Genomic DNA, 20,028 nt, shown 5'->3' with positions numbered 1-20,028 from the left:
CTATAGAACCCGGCATGCCCAAGAAAGCTTCTAATATGCTTCACCGAAGTAGGAGGAGGGAGCTTCTCAATAACTTCAATCTTAGCTCGGTCAACTTTAATTCCTTGCCTTGATATCTTGTGGCCCAAAACAATACCTTCCTTAACCATAAAATGGCATTTTTCCCAATTAAGAACAAGGTTTGTTTCTTCACATCTTTGCAAAACCTTGGCCAAGTTGCTCAAGCAATCGTCATATGAATCACCGAAAACAGAGAAGTCATCCATGAATACCTCTAGGAACTGCTCCACCATGTCAGTGAAAATAGCCATCATACATCTCTGAAATGTGGCAGGTGCGTTACATAGACCAAAAGGCATCCTTCGAAATGCGAAAGTACCATAGGGACAAGTGAAAGTGGTCTTGTGTTGATCCTCTAGAGCAATTGCAATCTGATTGTAACCAGAGTATCCATATAGAAAACAATAGTACTCTCTCCCTGCAAGTCTGTCTAACATCTGATCAATGAAGGGAAGAGGGAAGTGATCTTTTCGAGTAGCCTTGTTCAGTTTTCTATAGTCCATGCAAATTCGCCACCCTGTCACGGTTCTAGTAGAAATCAGCTCATTGTCTTCATTTTCCACTACTGTAATCCCACCTTTCTTTGGTCACACTGGACAGGACTGACCCATGAGCTGTCAGAGATGGGATAAATAATACCTGCATCGAGCCACTTGATAATCTCCTTTTTCACCACTTCTTTCATGATAGGATTTAGCCTTCTTTGCCCTTCAATAGACCATTTTTCATTGTTTTCTAACAGAATCTTATGCATGCATAGAGAAGGACTAATGCCATTTTATGTCTGCAATGGTCCACCCAATGGCCTTCTTGAACTTCCTCAACACATCCAGCAACTTTTCTTCTTGCTCCATACTTAACTTAGCTGAAACAATCACAGGTGAGGTGGAAGACTTACCCAAATAGGCATATCTTAAGTGTGAGGGTAAAGCTTTTAATTCCAACTCCGGAGGCTCTTCCACTGATGGTTTAGGGGTTGTGAAAGACCTTGAAGAGAGCTCCAAAGATTCAAAATGCTTTCTTGTATGCAATCCTTGTGAGCTAGCTTCTAGCTAAGCTAAGTATTCATCCTCATCCTCTGCATGTGAATCAAACATCAAGAGTCTCTCTAGAGGATCATCAAAATTGTTTTCTAATTCCTTTGAAGCCAAAGAATCTACCACTGAAACCACAGAACACTCTTCGTCCTCATCTGGAAATCTCATAGCCTTGAAAACATTGAAAATCATCTCCTCATTTTGAACCCTCATAGTAAGTTCACCCTTTTGCACATCAATCAAAGTTCTACCAGTAGCTAGAAAAGGCCTCCCTAGAATGATTGGTACCTCCCTGTCTGCCTCATAATCCAACACAATGAAATCAACTGGGAAAATGAACTTATCAACTTTTACCAAGACATCCTCAATCTTCCCATCTGGATAAGCAAGAGATCTATCTGCAAGTTATAGAGTCACTGTGGTAGGTCAGACTTCACCAATCCCCAATTGTCTATACACAGACATAGGCATCAGATTTATACTGGCACCCAAGTCACATAATGCCATGCCACAATAAGAATTACCAATGGTACATGGAATGGTGAAACTCCCAGGATCTTTCATCTTCGGTGGCAGCTTGTTTTGCAAGAATGAGCTACATTCCTTGGTAAGAGCCACTGTCTCAAATTCTCCTAACCTTCTCTTCCTTGTAAGAATATCTTTCATGAATTTTACATAGTTAGGCATTTGCTCAAGTGCCTCTACCAGTGGGATGTTGATATGCAACTGCTTCAACATATCTAGAAACTTCTTGAATTGAGAATCCAACTTTTGCTTCTGAAAACGTTGAGGAAATGGAGGTGGCTTCTTTGAAATTGAGCTTGCTGGTTGACAATGCTGTGGTATCCCTGCAGTATCCTGGGCAGAGGCAGATTTTTATGCACTAGGAAGTTTAGCATCTTTTTTGAATTCTTCATTTATTTGGATTGAAGAGGGCTCACCCTCATGCCCAGACTCGGTCTTGTCCTTCTCTAACTCCTTTCCATTCCTCAAAGTGACAGCTTTACAATGTTCCTTCCCTATACTCCTTGGATTCTCGGTATCACTTGGCAGTGTACCGTGGGGTCTATTTCTAAGCTCATTAGCTAGTTGCCCAACTTGGTTTTCTAAGTTCCTCAATGAAGCCGCTTGGCTCTGAATAATAGCTTCATTCTTCACTATATATTCCTTCAACATGCTCTCAAGAGAGCTAGATTGCATTTTTGTTGTTGTGGTCTTTGTTGTGGTGCTTGAGGGGGGTAACCCGGTGGAAAATTTGGTCTTGGAGGCATCGAATGATTACTAGGGCCAGCTCCTTGATTACTCCATGAAAAATTGGGGTGTTGCCTCCATGATGGGTTGTAGGAATTAGAATAAAGACCATTCTTATTTTGGTTCCCCATATAACATACAGCTACCGGATTAGAAGGACAGTTATCAAAAGTATGACCCTCACCACAATACACATAAGAAATGCTCTCCATTTTCCCCATTTGTGTCCCCATAGGCTGCCCCATTGATTGATTCATCCCCATATTCATTGTCTTGAGCATATTAGAAATAGAAGACACTTGGGCCGCCAAAGAAGTGATGGCATCAAATCATGAATACCGGCCACCTTTCTACCGGTAGACAATCTAGAAGTGGGCCACTGATAGTTGTTGTTGGATATTCTCTCAAGGATTTCATATGCCTCATTATAGGACTTAGCAAGAAGAGCCCCGTTCGCTGAAGCATTAACCACTATCCTAGTATGAGCGTTAAGACCGTTATAGAAGGTTTCCATTTGGATGCAATGAGGAATTCCATGGTGAGGGAATTTGCGTAACAACTCCTTAAACCGCTCCCATGCCTCATATAAGGATTCTTCATCAAGTTGTTGAAATGAAGTAATCTCATTGCGAAGCTTGGCATTTTTAGTGGGAGGAAAATACTTCATCAAGAACCGCTCAGCCACCTCTTGCCAAGTACTCACGAAATCAGATAGCAAGGAGTTCAACCAAGCTCTGGCTCTATCTCTCAAGGAGTATGGGAACAACTTTAGTCTCAATGCATCCTCTGTCACTCTGGGCAGCTTGAAAGAGTCACTTACTTCAATGAACATGTGAAGGTAAAGGTGAGGATCCTCTGTTGGCATCCCACTAAACTGACCCACAGTTTGAAGCATTTGGAACATGACTGGCTTCAATTCAAACTGTGCTGCCTGAATTTCTGGTGTGACAATTCCTAGATTAAGCTCATTGAAGAGGGGGAGAGAATATTGCCTTATAGCATGATCTCTGTCATCAGCCACAATAACTGCATTTTGCCCATTCTTGGCAGCTACTCCCCCTTGAGCTGCTCGATCTTGAGCAACTCCTGCTGTATTTACTGGTGGATCATGAGCGACTCCTGGTAGAGGAGCTACCCTCTGGGCGGCTCCCTGTTGAGCCCCTTTCTTAGCATGCATCACTACTACTTCCCTTTTTGACTTTTGTATTCTTCGCCTTCTTCTAAAGGTGTGCTCGATTTCTAGATCAATGGGAAGTAGTTCAGGGTCTTGATTCTCGTTCATACACTGTATAAACCTGAAATTGCAGGAGAATCACCCAAGTTAGCACAAAAGAAAGAAAAATTAAACAAAATTGCAAGATAATCAACTTTACAATAATTGACTTTAAGCAATCCCCAGCAGCAGCGTCAAAAACTTGCTGCGGATTTTCCTAAGTGTGTGCAAGTGTACACAATCGTTGAACAAGTAATATAATGAAAGTAATTTTTATTGTCTCCTCAAGGATTGCCAAACAAATATTGTAAAAATCATCATCAAACAATTTGGGGTACAATTAACTATCCTTTTTTTTATGACTTAATCAATTGAACTAAAGAACAAAAAGAACTAAACAAGAGAATTAAAATAGGCTTTTAACAATAAAGCTAGAAAATGACAAATTGTGATTACTATGATGATAAAAGTTAGGCATATCAAATCCCCCTAATTTGTATTTTTGCCCCTGATGTTGCAACAAAGTTCATAGCAAAGTTCTCTTGTAACTAGGATTTCCAATTTAATGCACATGCCATTTTTCCAAATGCTCATGTTAAGGTTCCATCAATTAGATTCACATATTCCTATGCTAAATTTAATTTCAAGAACAAAATTCCAAGCATCAATCCTTCAAGTTTGCAAGGTGAATAAAATATTCCTAAGTTATTCACTAATCAATAACAAAAGTATAACCATGCATCAATCAAGCATTTCCACTAATTTTTACCCTTCCGGAATTAAAACTAGCTTGTCTCTCACCTAAGTTAATCATTCTCAAGCAAGAGATTTGCACAATAAAAATAGCTCAATTGAACAAGAGAAAATTTTCATAAAACAATCAACAATTTGGGGGCAATTGCAAATTAGGGTTCATCAATATCCCTAACACAAACAATTTAAGTCATAGTAAAAATACCCAAGTCACCACAATAAACATTCAACATTATCTCAAGAGTTCAAGGAAGAAAGAAAAAGAAAATAAAATTATATGAAAGTAGAGGTTAGAAAAACAAGCCAAATTGATAGAGATATTCTCTTCTTTGTCTTCTAACTCTTAATCTTCTTCTTCTTCTAGCTTCCTTCTCCTTCCTCTTCTCTTCTTGATGATTTCAGCTAAAAAAAAATGCAGAGAAGTCCCTTCAATGGAGCATGGGCGGCTGGTTCTCTTTTTTCTTCCTTTTTTTCTTGGAGAAGAAGATTATGTCTTTTTGAGCTCACAAAGGGTATAAACCCTCCCTTTCTCTCTCTACACGTGGGGGGACCACATTCTTTGCCTTTTCAGAATTTTGCAGCTCCTTTCCACCTCATCTAAGTACATGCCAAGTGTGCAGACTTTATGTTGCTGGCTGCCCACACTTTGCTGCAGCAAAGTTAACTAATGTTGCAACAATTGCCAGAATTTCAACTCCAATATGATTTCCTTACACATGCTTCACTAAGCTTTCCAAGCACCCTCTCGCTATGCCTTCAAAATAGATACCACATTTTTTTTTAGAACATAATTCCAATATTTTCCACAAGAGTTATCATTAATTAAAACAAATTACACAAACAAAGTTAAGAAACAAAATAACTAAAACCACATAATAATAGCACAAACACTCCATTTCACTTAAATTTTTAAGTCCAAAAGCTCAATTAATAACTCTAAAATATAGAGTTATTACATCCATTTTCCAGATCTCATAGTCGAGAGCGGCTGCTATGGATAGGAGGATACGAATGGATTTGAGCATGGCTACCAGACTAAAAGTTTCCTCATAGTCCACGCCTTCTCTTTGGGTATAACCCTTTGCCACTAATAGAGCTTTATAAGTCTCGATATTTCCATCAACACCTTGTTTCTTCTTGTAGATCCACTTGCACCCAATGGCCCTAAAGTCACTAGATGCTTCCACAAGATCCCAGACGGAATTTGAGTACATGGACTCCATTTCCTATTTCATGGCTTCGAGCCATAGTTCCTTTTCAGGGCTAGCCATTTCCTGTTTGAAAGACAACAGATCATCATCACTAGTGTCACCAATAACCATATTGGTTTCACCATCCAAACCATAGTGAACTGGGTTCCTAGAAACCCTCCCACTACGACGAGGCTCCGTGACTGTTTGCTCAGGAACAGTGGTGCTTTCTTCATTTAAATCGACTTGCATCAGTTGTACATGAAGAGTAGAAATTTCATCATCACCTCGCTTTGATGACGATGGAACATTGGTTGGAGTCAATTCTTTAACCATCTCCTCTAAAACTACTTTGCTACGTGGTTTAATGTTCTGGACATAGTCATTTTCCATAAAAGTAGCATTTGTAGAAGTAAACACTTTCTTTTCTGAATGACTATAGAAAAGTCCACCCCGAGTACCTTTAGGATAGCCAACAAACATGCAAACCTCAGTTCGCGGTTCTAGCTTTCCCTCCTTTTTCCTCAGAACGTGAGCGGGACACCCCCAGATTTTATAATGGCGTAAACTAGGTTCACGACCATTCCAACGTTCTAAAGGTGTTTTGGGGTTTGATTTAGACGGCACAACATTGAGAATGTCGTTCACCATTTCAATTGCATGTCCCTAGAACGAAGTTGGTAGAATTGAGTAACTAAGCATGCATCTAACCATTTCCAATAAAATTCTGTTCTGGTGTTCCGCTACACCATTTTATTGTGGAGTACCTGGGGCAATAAGTTGTGATAAAATCCCAAGTTCAGTTAAATGATCTTGGAACTGCATATCCAAATATTCTCCACCCCTATCAGATCACAAGATCTTTAATGTTTTACCTAATTGGTTCTGAGCCATTGCTAGGAATTCCTGAGACTTTGAAAATGTTTCTGATTTCCTATGCATTAGGAAAGACATGAGTATCTAGAGTAATCGTCAATGAAAGTGATGAAATACTCAAAACCACCCCTGGCTTATACATTCAAAGGCCTACAAACATCTGAATGCACAAGACCAAGTGGTTCTTTGGCCCTATCACCCTTTGCAGAGAATGGACGCTTGGTCAATTTGCCTTCTAGACAAGATTCACCTAAGGTGAGTTTCCTCAAAGGTCCGTCCTTTGTAAGTCTTTGAATTCTCTCATAGCCAATGTGACCTAGTCTCAAGTGCCATAAATACGTCATATTATCGTTATCGGTCTTTTGACGTTTATTGGTCCTATGTTCGCTACTTTGAATAAATCATTATTAAGAGTGAGGGGTTCATTAGGTCGCAGAATATAAAGCCCGTTTTCCAAACATGCAATACACAATTGTGATCCATTGAAATAAATAGATATATTAGAACTTGTGAAAGTCATAACAAATCGTTCTAATTGCAACATGGAAACTTAAATTATATTTCTACTAAAATCCGGAATAAAAAATACATCATTTAAAATTAAAAATTTATTTCCGAACTTGAGACGAGCTCTTCCTCTAGCTTGGACCGCAACAAACGCTCTGTTCCCAACTCTAATCTTTAAGCCGCCTTCATTCACTTCCTCCCACGATTCAAGAAGCTTTGTGTAACGCCCTACTACCTTAGAGCCGTTACTAAGTGAGTTTAAAACAGAAATTGTGCATTTAATTGACTCAAAGTGGTTTCTAAAACCAAAAGTGTGATTAAACTAGAGTTTAAGGCTATATTCTTTTAAAATGGTCAACTTCATTGAAAATGTTAAATATAAAACATCTGGGATCCCAAAATAAGGTTTACAAAATATTTACAACTCAAAAATAGATCTACACTTGATCAGTTATCAAAAGAATGGTTAAATACAGCCATATACAAAATGCCCCCAACCAAAGCAGTCGGGCAGGCCGAACATGTACGCGCCGCCCCCACGCTCTCTATACTCATGGCCGGTTGACTGACTCCTTGCTTTTACCTGCCACACGGAGCACCCGTGAGCCGAAGCCCAGCAAGAAAACCCAAATAACACATAACATATGCAAAACAAATAGCTGGCAATAATTCACTGACACATAGGAAAACCATCATAATAAATAAGTACAGCCATGCCGCTCCCAAGGCCTTACCAAAGCCTGGAGTTTCGGTTCTCACCGCGAGGATAACTCATGTATCCCTTGGGTCCCACCCTGAATATAAGCATCCCATGTGCTGTGTGTTACTTTCGGCCCACGGCCGCCCCGGCCTACGCCGTACTCGGCCTCTGCCGCTCATTTCATCATAATCACACATATAGTACATTCAAAATAAACATTCACACACATCACGGTTCATTTAAGGTTAAGCATTTGCACGTAATACAATCCGGGGCCACGCCCTTCAATCACACAGTGGGGCCAAGCACTAAACTCGGGTGTTACGGCTTTCTTACCTGTATTCCGTGCTTTCCGATGCACCACGATCACGAGCACGGTCCACAAGCACGAGCCCCTCCGAAATCCTAGTCACAACACACATAAAACACTTTCAATACTAATCAAGCCTAGAACCACTTCCCGGGACCAATCCCGCACTCCCGGGACCTCTAAATCCACAAAACAAAGTATCGGAATCATCCCCCGTGTCCCCGGGCAAAACCCCTAAAAATTCAACATTTGGGCTGCCAAAATGACCTAGGGCCGCGGCACACCCATCAAGGGCCACGGCGCCCAGAGCCCAAGCCCCCATCCTGAAGCCTCCTCGCACCGCGGCGCCCAAGAACAAGGCCGCGGCGCTCCATCGCGAACCCAGAAAATCTGGGTTTTTCCTGCATTTTTCCCGAGCTTTAACCTCTCCAAATCACCCCAAACCAATACCTAAACTCCAAAACTCAAATCCAAACCTCATATGAACAATCTAACATCCTATAAACACTAGAATCAACTCAAAACATCAGCACACCCAAGATCCACTCCTATGATTTCAAATTTCAGCAACTAACCCCAAAACCCAACAATGTTTAGCTTAGGCATTTTAATTCCTTAAATCAAAACAAAATCCATACTTAGATATGTATAAAACCTTTACCTCAAATGAAGAATCCACACAAGTCCTTGATCCCCTCCTAGACTCCCACTTCTCCTTCTCTTCTTCTTCTTCTTCTTGCTTGCCCTAGCCTTTCTCTTCTCTTCTTTTCCTTCTCTTCAAATTTTATCAAGACACTAAATGCCCAATACTCCAAACCGTGCCCCCTATATCCCAGCTGCCTTTTGTCTATTACCCTTGCCAAAAGACCAATTTACCCCTCCTTACTTATCCTTCTAAGCTAAACCTTCAAGGGTACTTAAGTCTTAACACTTTCATTTCAATTCTACCACTTCCTATCTTAAAACTTGTTACTCACAGCAGTTACAAGTGGTTACCAAAACACCAATAACTAATCACTCTTTCTAAACTCAACTTATAAGATTCCCGAAGTACCCCTGGGCTCCTCCCGAGCCGGGTACAACATCCCATTGTGACTTTTAGACTAACTAGCTCTCTAGGACCGTCTCGATGCGTGCATCCTGATAAAACATCACATTCACATGGCACAATTCACATAGTACAATTATCACAGTTATGCCCTAACATGGCCAAGTTACAATCATGCTCATTTTAAGACAATCAGTTCTACATGCATACTGATTCACATAGTCATGCATCTCAAATAATCAAATAGTCATATAACGTGCAATAAATCATAATGATGCATTAAACTTAATAAAGTCACACACAAAATCCCATCATGCCCTCCAGGCACACTACTCCAGGCCCTTAAGCCTTAACACTGAATTTGGGTCGTTACAACTATCCCCTCCTCATGAGAATTTCGTCCTCGAAATTTACCTGAACAACTCGGGATGCCGCTCCCGCATATCTGATTCCAGTTCCAATGTCGCCTCTTCGACCTTGCTGTTTCTCCACAATACTTTAACCAAGGGGATGGTCTTGCTCCTCAAGACCTTGTCCTTCCTATCAAGGATCTGAACAGGCTTTTCTTCGTATGATAAGTCCCGATCCAACTCCAAGTTCTCATAGCTCAACACATGAGTAGAGTCCGAAACATACTTCCGGAGCATGGACACATGAAACACGTCATGAACTCCTGATAAAGCTGGAGGCATTGCTAACCTGTAAGCCACCTCCCCAATTCGTTCTAGAACCTCAAATGGGCCAAAAAACCTGGGACTCAGCTTGCCCCGAACGCCAAATCGTTTTACTCCTCTCAGGGGTGAAACCCTGAGGAATACATGGTCCCCAACCTGGAATTCCACGCTTCTGCGTTTCTGATCTGAATAACTCTTCTGGCGACTCTGGGAGGCGAGCATACGAGCTCTAATCTTCTCAAGTGCCTCATTGGTCCTCTGAACCATCTCGGGACCTAAATACCTTCTCTCACCTGCCTCATCCCAGTGAATCGGCGATCTGCACTTTCTTCCATACAACATCTCATACGGAGCCACACCGATTGTCGCCTGATAACTATTGTTGTACGAGAACTCAATCAGAGGGAGATACCTACTCCAAGATCCCTCAAAATCCAACACACAAGCTCGTAACATGTCCTCCAGTATCTGAATTGTCCTCTCAGACTGTCCATCCGTCTGAGGATGATAAGCGGTACTAAACCGAAGCCGCGTTCCCATTGCCTTCTGCAGGCTCTTCCAAAACTTGGAAGTGAAAGTGGGGTCTCTGTCGGATACTATTGACCTCGGAGCCCCATGAAGTCGAACGATCTCCTTAACATAAAGCTCTGCATACTGCTCCACAGTATAAGTCGTCTTCACAGGTAAGAAGTGGGCGGACTTCGTATACCTGTCCACAATCACCCATACTGAGTCATGTTGACCCACGGTCTTTGGCAATCCTACCAGAAAGTCCATGGCAATATCTTCCCATTTCCACTCGGGAATCCCAAGAGGCTGTAATAATCCTGCTAGCCTCTGGTGTTCTGCCTTAATCTGCTGACAGGTTAGGCATCTAGCCACATAATCCACCACGTCCCTCTTCATGCCTGACCACCAATACAAAACCTTCAAGTCGTGGTACATCTTCGTAGAACTTGGGTGTAACGAGTAGGGAGTGGTATGAGACTCGTCCAGAATCTCTCGCCGAATGTCTGGATCGATCGGAACACAAATCCGTCCTTTGTACTTCAACAAACCCATCTCAGAAATAGAGAAGTCCTTAGCTGCTCCCGATAGGACATTCTCTCTACGTTCAACTAACTGGGGGTCCATTCCCTGTGCTTCCTTAATCCTCTCAAGGAGCGTTGACTGAAGAGTAATGTTGGCTAGCCTACCAACCACTAGCTCTATACCTGCTCTGGTCATCTCTCCTGCTAGTCTGTCAGATATCTGCCTCGAACTATACAACTGTCCTGGGCCCCTTCGGCTCAATGCATCAGCCACCACATTAGCCTTCCCAGGATGGTATAGGATATCACAATCATAATCCTTTACCAGCTCTAGCCACCGCCTCTGGCGCATATTCAAGTCCTTCTGGGTAAAGAAATACTTTAGACTCTTGTGATCAGTGTATATCTCGCACCTCTCTCCATACAGATAGTGTCTCCAAACCTTAAGTGCGAATACCACTGCAGCTAATTCCAGGTCATGCGTGGGATACCTCTGCTCGTACTCCTTTAATTGCCTTGATGCGTACGCTATCACTTTCCCAGCCTGCATCAACACGCATCCCAGACCCTGTCTGGAAGCGTCACAGTAGACCACAAACTTCTCATTATCTGTTGGCAGGCTCAGCACTGGTGCAGTAATCAACCGCCGCTTCAGCTCTTTGAAGCTATTCTCGCATCGATCTGTCCACACAAACTTGGTCTTCTTCCTTGTCAATTCTGTCAACGGAGTAGCAATTCTGGAGAACCCCTCTACAAACCGCCGGTAGTAACCTGCTAGTCCAAGGAAACTTCTAACTTCAGGAACATTGCTGGGTCTAGGCCAATCTCTTACTGCTTCCGTCTTGCTTGGGTCGACTAGTAACCCATCCTTACTGATAATATGGCCTAGAAATGAAACTTGCGATAACCAAAACTCGCATTTGCTAAACTTAGCATATAACTTATGCTCTCTTAACCGATGCAACACCAGGCGCAGATGATTCTCATGCTCCGACTCTGACTGGGAGTATACTAGGATATCATCAATAAACACAATCACGAACTTATCCAAGTAATCCTTAAAAATTCTGTTCATCAAATCCATAAACGCCGCTGGGGCATTGGTTAATCCAAAGGACATAACCAGAAATTCATAATGCCCATACCGTGTCCGAAATGCAGTCTTTGGTATGTCCTCATCTCTGATCCTCAATTGATAGTAGCCTGATCGGAGATCAATCTTCGAAAACACTGTACTCCCTTGAAGCTGATCAAATAAATCGTCGATCCTAGGCAATGGATATTTGTTCTTGATGGTCAACTTATTCAACTCCCTGTAATCGATGCACATCCTGAGCGATCCATCCTTTTTCTTATCAAATAAAACTGGAGCACCCCACGGCGAGAAACTCGGTTTGAAAAACCCCAAATCAAGTAGTTCCTGCAGTTGAATCTTCAATTCCTTTAATTCTGCTGGAGCCATTCTGTAAGGTGCTTTGGATACTGGCTCTGCTCCCGGAGCCAACTCTATGACGAACTCGATCTCCCGCTGTGGCGGCAACCCCGGCAGATCTGCTGGAAACAAGTCTGGAAACTCACAGACGACTCTGGTTTCATTCGGTCCCACTGCCGCCACCTTAGAGGAATCCACTATACTTGCTAGGAATCCTATGCAACCCTCTTGCATCAGGTCTCTAGCCTTTAGTGCCAAGATCACAGGTACCCGCGATCCATCCACCGTTCCCACGAACACAAAGGGTGCCTCGCCCTCCGGTTCAAAGGTCACCATTCGTCGCCTACAATCAATTGTTGCTCCATACCGCGTCAACCAATCCATCCCTAGTATTATGTCAAAATCATCCATATCTAGTTCAATCAGGTCAACAAACAATTCTCTACCGTCTACCACTACTGGTAAGGCTCTAACCCACCTCCTAGAGACTACCAGCTCTCCTGTAGGCAATATAGTCTGAAAACCCCTAGCATACAAAATACTAGGTCTACACAGCTGATCAATCACTCTAGCATAAACAAATGAGTGCGTAGCACCAGAATCAATCAATGCAGTAAACAAGGATCCAGCGCTAAAAATCTGACCTGTGACCACTGATGGGCTGGCCTCTGCCTCAGTCTGAGTCAAGGTGAAGACCTTAGCAGGTGCGAGGCTGTCCCTCTGCCTAGGCTCCTCCTTCTTAGCCTGCAGGCAATCTTTCTTCAAGTGGCTGGTGCTTCCACAAACAAAACATGCCCTGATGCCGGCACCCGCTCCAGAGGCGGACCGGCACTCGCCCTGATGCCGTCGCCTGCATCGAGGACACCGTGGATAACTCCTCCAGTTGTCATTACCGCCCTGGCGGCCACCCACAGAACCGCGAACCCTCCTGTCAGAACCATAGGGAGTAAATGAGTCTGGTACTCTCCTCTTCTACTCACTGGGGCCGCTGCCCCGACTAGGCCCAGAAAAAGAAGGCATTACCCTCCTGGTATCACGCCTAGCAGCGTTATCCTTCCAGATCTGATCCTCAGCCCTCTCAGCAGTGAGGGCCTTGTCTACCACTTGCGCATAGGTAGTCTCTGGAGCCATTGTAATACTCACGTCACGGGCGATCATTGCACCTAATCCCCGTACAAATCTGTCCCTTCTGGCCGTATCAGTCGGCACAAGCTCTGGCGCAAACTTCGCCAATCTATCAAATACCAAGGCGTACTCAGTGACAGATAACCTGCCCTGAGTCAGACTGTTGAACTCATCCGCCTTCGCCGCTCGAACGGCTACGCTGTAGTATTTCTCGTTGAAAATGCTCTTGAATTCCTCCCAGGTCATAATAGCAGTATCCCTTCGCTGCCCTACTACCTCCCACCATATTCGTGCATCATGCCTAAGCATATAACTGGCACAATCAACCCTCTCCCTTCCTTCAACCCTCATGAAGTCCAGGATTACCGACATTGTACTCATCCACTGCTCAGCCTGCAGTGGGTCTGCTCCCCCCTCAAAGGTAGGAGGTTGTTGTTTTCTGAATCTTTCATAAAGAGGTTCCAACATGTTCCCAGTCACAGGTTGAACCGGAGCCGGTACCACACTAGGCGGTGGTATCACAGTGGCCGGTGGAGGAGCTGGTTGCCTGTACTGACTAAGCTCATCCTCTGTTTTCTTCAACCTAGCCTCCATCTCTGCTAAAAACTGATGCCAGTTCTGAGGAGCAGGTGGAGGGTCCTGCCCCTGGTTATCATCCTCGGCCTGAATGCCGCGGAGTCTCGATGATTGGCGAGGCATTGCAACTAAATGCCTGCAATCAATGACACCGCTCATTAGGCATGATAACAAGGTCCAATTTCCACCTCTCAACCCCAACAATAACCAAGATCAATCGACCAGAATGTCATGCAAATATCATACAGCATACAACGGGCCTTGCCCTAGCATCATGCATATATTATTTCAATGATCATGCTCATAATAATTTAGGCAGGCACACAAAGCATTAAACACATATTCATGAATATATCAACCGATCATACCAAACTACCCTGAGTCGAGCTTTTCAATGGCAGCGTGCGTACATGTTCGGTCGATCTCCAGAACCAATAAACCTTGGCTCGCTCTGATACCAAGTTGTAACGCCCTACTACCTTAGAGCCGTTACTAAGTGAGTTTAAAACAGAAATTGTGCATTTAATTGACTCAAAGTGGTTTCTAAAACCAAAAGTGTGATTAAACTAGAGTTTAAGGCTGTATTCTTTTAAAATGGTCAACTTCATTGAAAATGTTAAATATAAAACATCTGGGATCCCAAAATAAGGTTTACAAAATATTTACAACTCAAAAATAGATCTACACTTGATCAGTTATCAAAAGAATGGTTAAATACAGCCATATACAAAATGCCCCCAACCAAAGCAGTCGGGCAGGCCGAACATGTACGCGCCGCCCCCACGCTCTCCATACTCATGGCCGGTTGACTGACTCCTTGCTTTTACCTGCCACACGGAGCACCCGTGAGCCGAAGCCCAGCAAGAAAACCCAAATAACACATAACATATGCAAAACAAATAGCTGGCAATAATTCATTGACACATAGGAAAACCATCATAATAAACAAGTACGGCCATGCCGCTCCCAAGGCCTTACCAAAGCCTGGAGTTTCGGTTCTCACCGCGAGGATAACTCATGTATCCCTTGGGTCCCACCCTGAATATAAGCATCCCATGTGCTGTGTGTTACTTTCGGCCCACGGCCGCCCCGGCCTACGCCGTACTCGGCCTCTGCCGTTCATTTCATCATAATCACACATATAGTACATTCAAAATAAACATTCACACACATCACGGTTCATTTAAGGTTAAGCATTTGCACGTAATACAATCCGGGGCCACGCCCTTCAATCACACAGTGGGGCCAAGCCCTAAACTCGGGTGTTACGGTTTTCTTACCTGTATTCCGTGCTTTCCGATGCACCACGATCACGAGCACGGTCCACAAGCACGAGCCCCTCCGAAATCCTAGTCACAACACACATAAAACACTTTCAATACTAATCAAGCCTAGAACCACTTCCCGGGACCAATCCCGCACTCCCGGGACCTCTAAATCCACAAAACAAAGTATCGGAATCATCCCCCGTGTCCCCGGGCAAAACCCCTAAAAATTCAACATTTGGGCTGCCAAAATGGCCTAGGGCCGCGGCACACCCATCAAGGGCCGCGGCGCCCAGAGCCCAAGCCCCCATCCTGAAGCCTCCTCGCACCGCGGCGCCCAAGAACAGGGCTGCGACGCTCCATCGCGAACCCAGAAAATCTGGGTTTTTCCTGCATTTTTCCCGAGCTTTAACCTCTCCAAATCACCCCAAACCAATACCTAAACTCCAAAACTCAAATCCAAACCTCATATGAACAATCTAACATCCTATAAACACTAGAATCAACTCAAAACATCAACACACCCAAGATCCACTCCTATGATTTCAAATTTCAGCAACTAACCTCAAAACCCAACAATGTTTAGCTTAGGCATTTTAATTCCTTAAATCAAAACAAAATCCATACTTAGATATGTATAAAACCTTTACCTCAAATGAAGAATCCACACAAGTCCTTGATCCCCTCCTAGACTCCCACTTCTCCTTCTCTTCTTCTTCTTCTTCTTGCTTGCCCTAGCCTTTCTCTTCTCTTCTTTTCCTTCTCTTCAAATTTTATCAAGACACTAAATGCCCAATACTCCAAACCGTGCCCCCTATATCCCAGCTGCCTTTTGTCTATTACCCTTGCCAAAAGACCAATTTACCCCTCCTTACTTATCCTTCTAAGCTAAACCTTCAAGGGTACTTAAGTCTTAACACTTTCATTTCAATTCTACCACTTCCTATCTTAAAACTTGTTACTCACAGCAGTTACAAGTGGTTACCAAAACACCAATAACTAATCACTCTTTCTAAACTCAACTTATAAGATTCCCGAAGTACCCCTGGGCTCCTCCCGAGCCGGGTACAACATCCCGTTGTGACTTTTAGACTAACTGGCTCTCTAGGACCGTCTCGATGCGTGCATCCTGATAAAACATCACATTCACATGGCACAATTCACATAGTACAATTATCACAGTTATGCCCTAACATGGCCAAGTTACAATCATGCTCATTTTAAGACAATCAGTTCTACATGCATACTGATTCACATAGTCATGCATCTCAAATAATCAAATAGTCATATAACGTGCAATAAATCATAATGATGCATTAAACTTAATAAAGTCACACACAAAATCCCATCATGCCCTCTAGGCACACTACTCCAGGCCCTTAAGCCTTAACACTGAATTTGGGTCGTTACACTTTGTTTTTATCTGCTAGAAACTTGGGGCTATCCTGTGTCTAATGCCCCTTCTCTTTGTAGTGAAAACATTTACCTTTACCTTTCTTATTTTTCTTGTTTTTCCCCTTAGGCGTCTGTGCACTCGCCTTTGCAGCCTTTGCAGACTTGGGGTTGTTGTTTTGTCCACCTTTCCTCTTATTTCCAGCTTTCGAAGACGAAGCTTGGTTAGCTCCAGCCTTAGCTGGATCAGCAGTAGTAGTAGTAGTTGTCTTTTTTTCTCCTCCCTTTCTAGGTCCACCCATGATAGACTCAAAAGTATAAAGCTCATTCATGAGCTGCGTTAGACCATAATTGAGTTTATTGAACACATAGTTGGTGGTGAATGGAAGGAAAGTTGGAGAAAGACTGTTGAGGATTATGCCAACTTGAGTTTCCTCATCTATTATGGCTCCGTGCATTTCAGCTTCCTGAAAGTAGTTTGTCATCTTGATCAGGTGATCACGAACATGTCGAGAAGGTGCCATTCGAGCATTGGCATATTTCTTGGTGGCCTCAAAACGAGTCTGCACTGACTTGGCACCAAACATGTCTTGGAGCTGATCCATGATTTCGTAGGTTGTCTCAACATTCTCCATCTTTCTCTTGAGAGTGTCGACTATACTAGTCAACATGTAGAACCACGCCTTGATGTTAGCCGCTTTCCAACGCTTATACTTGTCCCTCACAGACTTGGTAGCTCCTTCAGCTAGAACTTCCGGGGATTCCTCAGTCATGACGAACTTGGAGTTGTCACCAATCAACACAATGTTGATGTTTTGCTTCCATTTAAGGAAGTTTTCTCCAGTGATTTTCTCCATCGAAAGTTGAGAAAGGATGGGAGTAGACACAGCCATAATTAAAACTACAAATTACCAATAAAATAGAAATCAATCACATTTGCTCAATAAAACTTATATTCACACGAATTTCAAGAAATAACACAACATATACAAAAAATATGTAAGATATGAGAAAAAATACCAAAAACAATCATATCTCTATTTCTTTAGGTTTTTAACTAATCTATGATATCCTTGTCTCGGTTGGCGAGAGTCAAAAAATACCACTAGTCAAATAGAGTTGTAAACTCATTTAATAATGGACACCATTATTAACAACCTACTATTCGATCAAAATAAGAAAACAAGATCTCTTATTTTATGAGTTAGACCCATGGTTTCGATAATCATAGATTTATTCCTAGTAGTCACCGTAGGGGTGAGTCTAGTAGAATTTGACCTTTAATTATCTATCTTTCGAGATCTAACCTTGTCAAAATAACTAATGAGAATCTTCCGTAGGGGGACGAATCAAAGCGCCTCGAGGCCCCATTAAGCGATTGACTACGTTAAACCAACGGTGGAGATCGAATATAAATTTTAAAATAAGCTCATTATAAAATTAAAATAGTATTTTTATTATTTATTTTTAGAAAATTAATGACTATGGTTCTCCAAAAAGTTGAAAGATTAAATTTTTTTAAAACAAAAGTCCTATAATTTCCTATCAATTCTAAAGTGTCACATTGAAACAAATTCAATTAATTTAGAATTAATTTGTTGCTAATCAATATTTAGGTTTAACTAATATAATGAACCTATACAATTAAGTCCAACTAAGGTAAATGGGCCTTAACAATTGAGCTTGTATGGAGGAGGGTTGGGTCCAGTATGTTGTTCCCATTACAAAGGCCCCTTATCTTCCATACAAGGTCCAAAAGACAGGAATTTAAACATTCATTTTATTAATTGTTATTAATTGATTAGGCCCACTATAGTCATGCAGAACAAATGGGCCTTCACAAGTGTAATCACCCACAAGAGATGAATTTAAACTTTACATTTTCTAATGGGCCCAAATAAAACCTATCATTTTATGAATATTTTTTTTTTTTGCAAAATACCATATATCTGATAAACATATGTGCCACTATATACATCTAAGCCCAATTGCAAAAATATCACATATAGTGCAAACAAACATGTTATAATTAGATGGGCCTAATCATGTTACTATATGAGCAATTCTATGAATTTATGCAAAAATACCACAATTAATTATCTAGAATTTTTCAAAAAAATTCAAATTAATTAAATTTTTACAAAAAGTAAGTCAATTTAAATGAAATTTATTAACAATTAACAATAGTTAATTTAAATTTCATTTATCAACAATCAACTTGGTTTTATGTTAATTTGAAAAAATATATTAATTTAATTTAAATAGGATTTATCAACAATTAACCAAAGTTAATTTAAATCTCATTTATTAAAAAATATTTTATTAATTGGCTGGAAAAAAAATGATATTTTTCAAAATTTAACCAATTTTAAATTTTAAAATCAATATCTTAACTATTTTCCAAAAATATCTTGTGTTGTTATAACTATTAGTTAATATTTTAACCAAAAAATAAAAATAAAATATACATAGTTATAACAATCTTAAAATATCTCAAAACAGTTAATCAAATTCAAATATCCATAAAAATATCTAACTAACAATATTCAAATTTCAAATAATTTAAATATTAAAAACTATAGAATAAAAAGATATTTATATTTTTAAATAAAGATCTAATAAAAAAAATCAAGAATTTAAATGAAAATATCTTAAATATCTGATATCATAATTCTAATATATTAAAATATTTAAAATTAAATTGGTAGTCTATTTTTAAATTTGAATTTGAATATTTGTAGAAACTATCTAATTATTTAAATCCCAACTAACAAAAATATCTTATTTAAAAAAAAATTAAATACAAAACAAATATGATATTTTTTGGCTTTGATTATAAATAATAAATTTCCACAATTTTAATTTTCTTTATTTCTCAAAAAAAAAATATGGATGAATAGTACCCGTTTCGGGTACTGTTCACCCGAGTGCATGGTGGTTGGGCTGCTGATGGCGCGCGCGCGGGGCTCGAGTGCGCGGGGCTCGAGTGCGCGGGGCATGCGGGTGGCGCGTGCGCACACCAGTGCAAAAATATTTCAAAAAAAAAATTTTGAGCAATTTTTCAAACGAAAACAATTTTCTAATTAATTTTTAACATGTTTTGCACAAAATAAAGCATATATAAAAATTAATAGTATAGAAAACACAACAAAATAACCTAAAAATTGCTAATATTCACATAAAATCAATATGCTTCATAAAAACATGAAAATGCATCCAATTATTCAAACATATCAAATAATCTAATTTTAAACATGTTCATGCATGAAAATAAATATTACCAAAGGCTCTCAGGCCAGTTGTTGGGAAAACTTATACAAGATCTTTATTTATTTTCATGTATATCTAATATTAAACAAATTAATACGAGAAAGCCTAAAACATGTTTCTAAAATTGAATTCAAAGAGAAACAATGAATAGAATACGTACAGTATACGCAGCGGAATTAAAGAGTTATTCCTTCAGTTTCTCTAACTCTTGTATCATCTATGTCGCAGAGTATTATCAAGAAACTGAACCGTTATTCTAATTTCTTCATAGTCTTCCAATGTATCCTTAGAATTACCTAGACTAGTGTGGGCAATTCT

The 20,028-nt window shown here is 40.9% G+C and overlaps 1 protein-coding gene and 1 non-coding gene across 2 annotated transcripts; one reads left to right on the top strand and one right to left on the bottom strand.

The window, feature by feature from the left end:
- Nucleotides 1-1,112: 1,112 nt before the first annotated feature.
- Nucleotides 1,113-3,630, bottom strand: LOC133779647 (uncharacterized). The gene is made up of 4 exons (XM_062219583.1): nt 2,770-3,630; nt 2,039-2,264; nt 1,622-1,945; nt 1,113-1,495 (listed from the first exon to the last, which is right to left on the bottom strand). Exons 1-4 carry the CDS (start codon nt 3,628-3,630, stop codon nt 1,113-1,115), a joined length of 1,794 nt encoding a protein of 597 aa, XP_062075567.1.
- LOC133780859 (small nucleolar RNA R71) lies at nt 2,879-2,985 on the top strand. Its single transcript, XR_009869668.1, has one exon. It is a non-coding gene; the product is annotated as a small nucleolar RNA R71 (small nucleolar RNA).
- Nucleotides 3,631-20,028: the final 16,398 nt, after the last annotated feature.

This window comes from Humulus lupulus, chromosome 5, assembly GCF_963169125.1.
Source record: "Humulus lupulus chromosome 5, drHumLupu1.1, whole genome shotgun sequence".
NCBI classification, from domain to species: domain Eukaryota; kingdom Viridiplantae; phylum Streptophyta; class Magnoliopsida; order Rosales; family Cannabaceae; genus Humulus; species Humulus lupulus.
The sequence above is the reverse complement of the archived record's forward strand: the minus strand, read 5'-3'. Positions and strand labels throughout refer to the sequence as shown.

What these genes read in the sequence shown, in the direction of transcription:
- LOC133779647 (XM_062219583.1), bottom strand. Translation starts at nt 3,630, where the DNA reads ATGAACGAGAATCAAGACCCTGAACTACTTCCCATTGATCTAGAAATC. An exon ending in GACCGAGTCTGGGCATGAGG is followed by an intron (nt 1,946 to 2,038) that starts GTGAGCCCTCTT and finishes AGGATACTGCAG; the next exon opens with GGATACCACAGCATTGTCAA. An exon ending in CACCATTCCATGTACCATTG is followed by an intron (nt 1,496 to 1,621) that starts GTAATTCTTATT and finishes TATAACTTGCAG; the next exon opens with ATAGATCTCTTGCTTATCCA.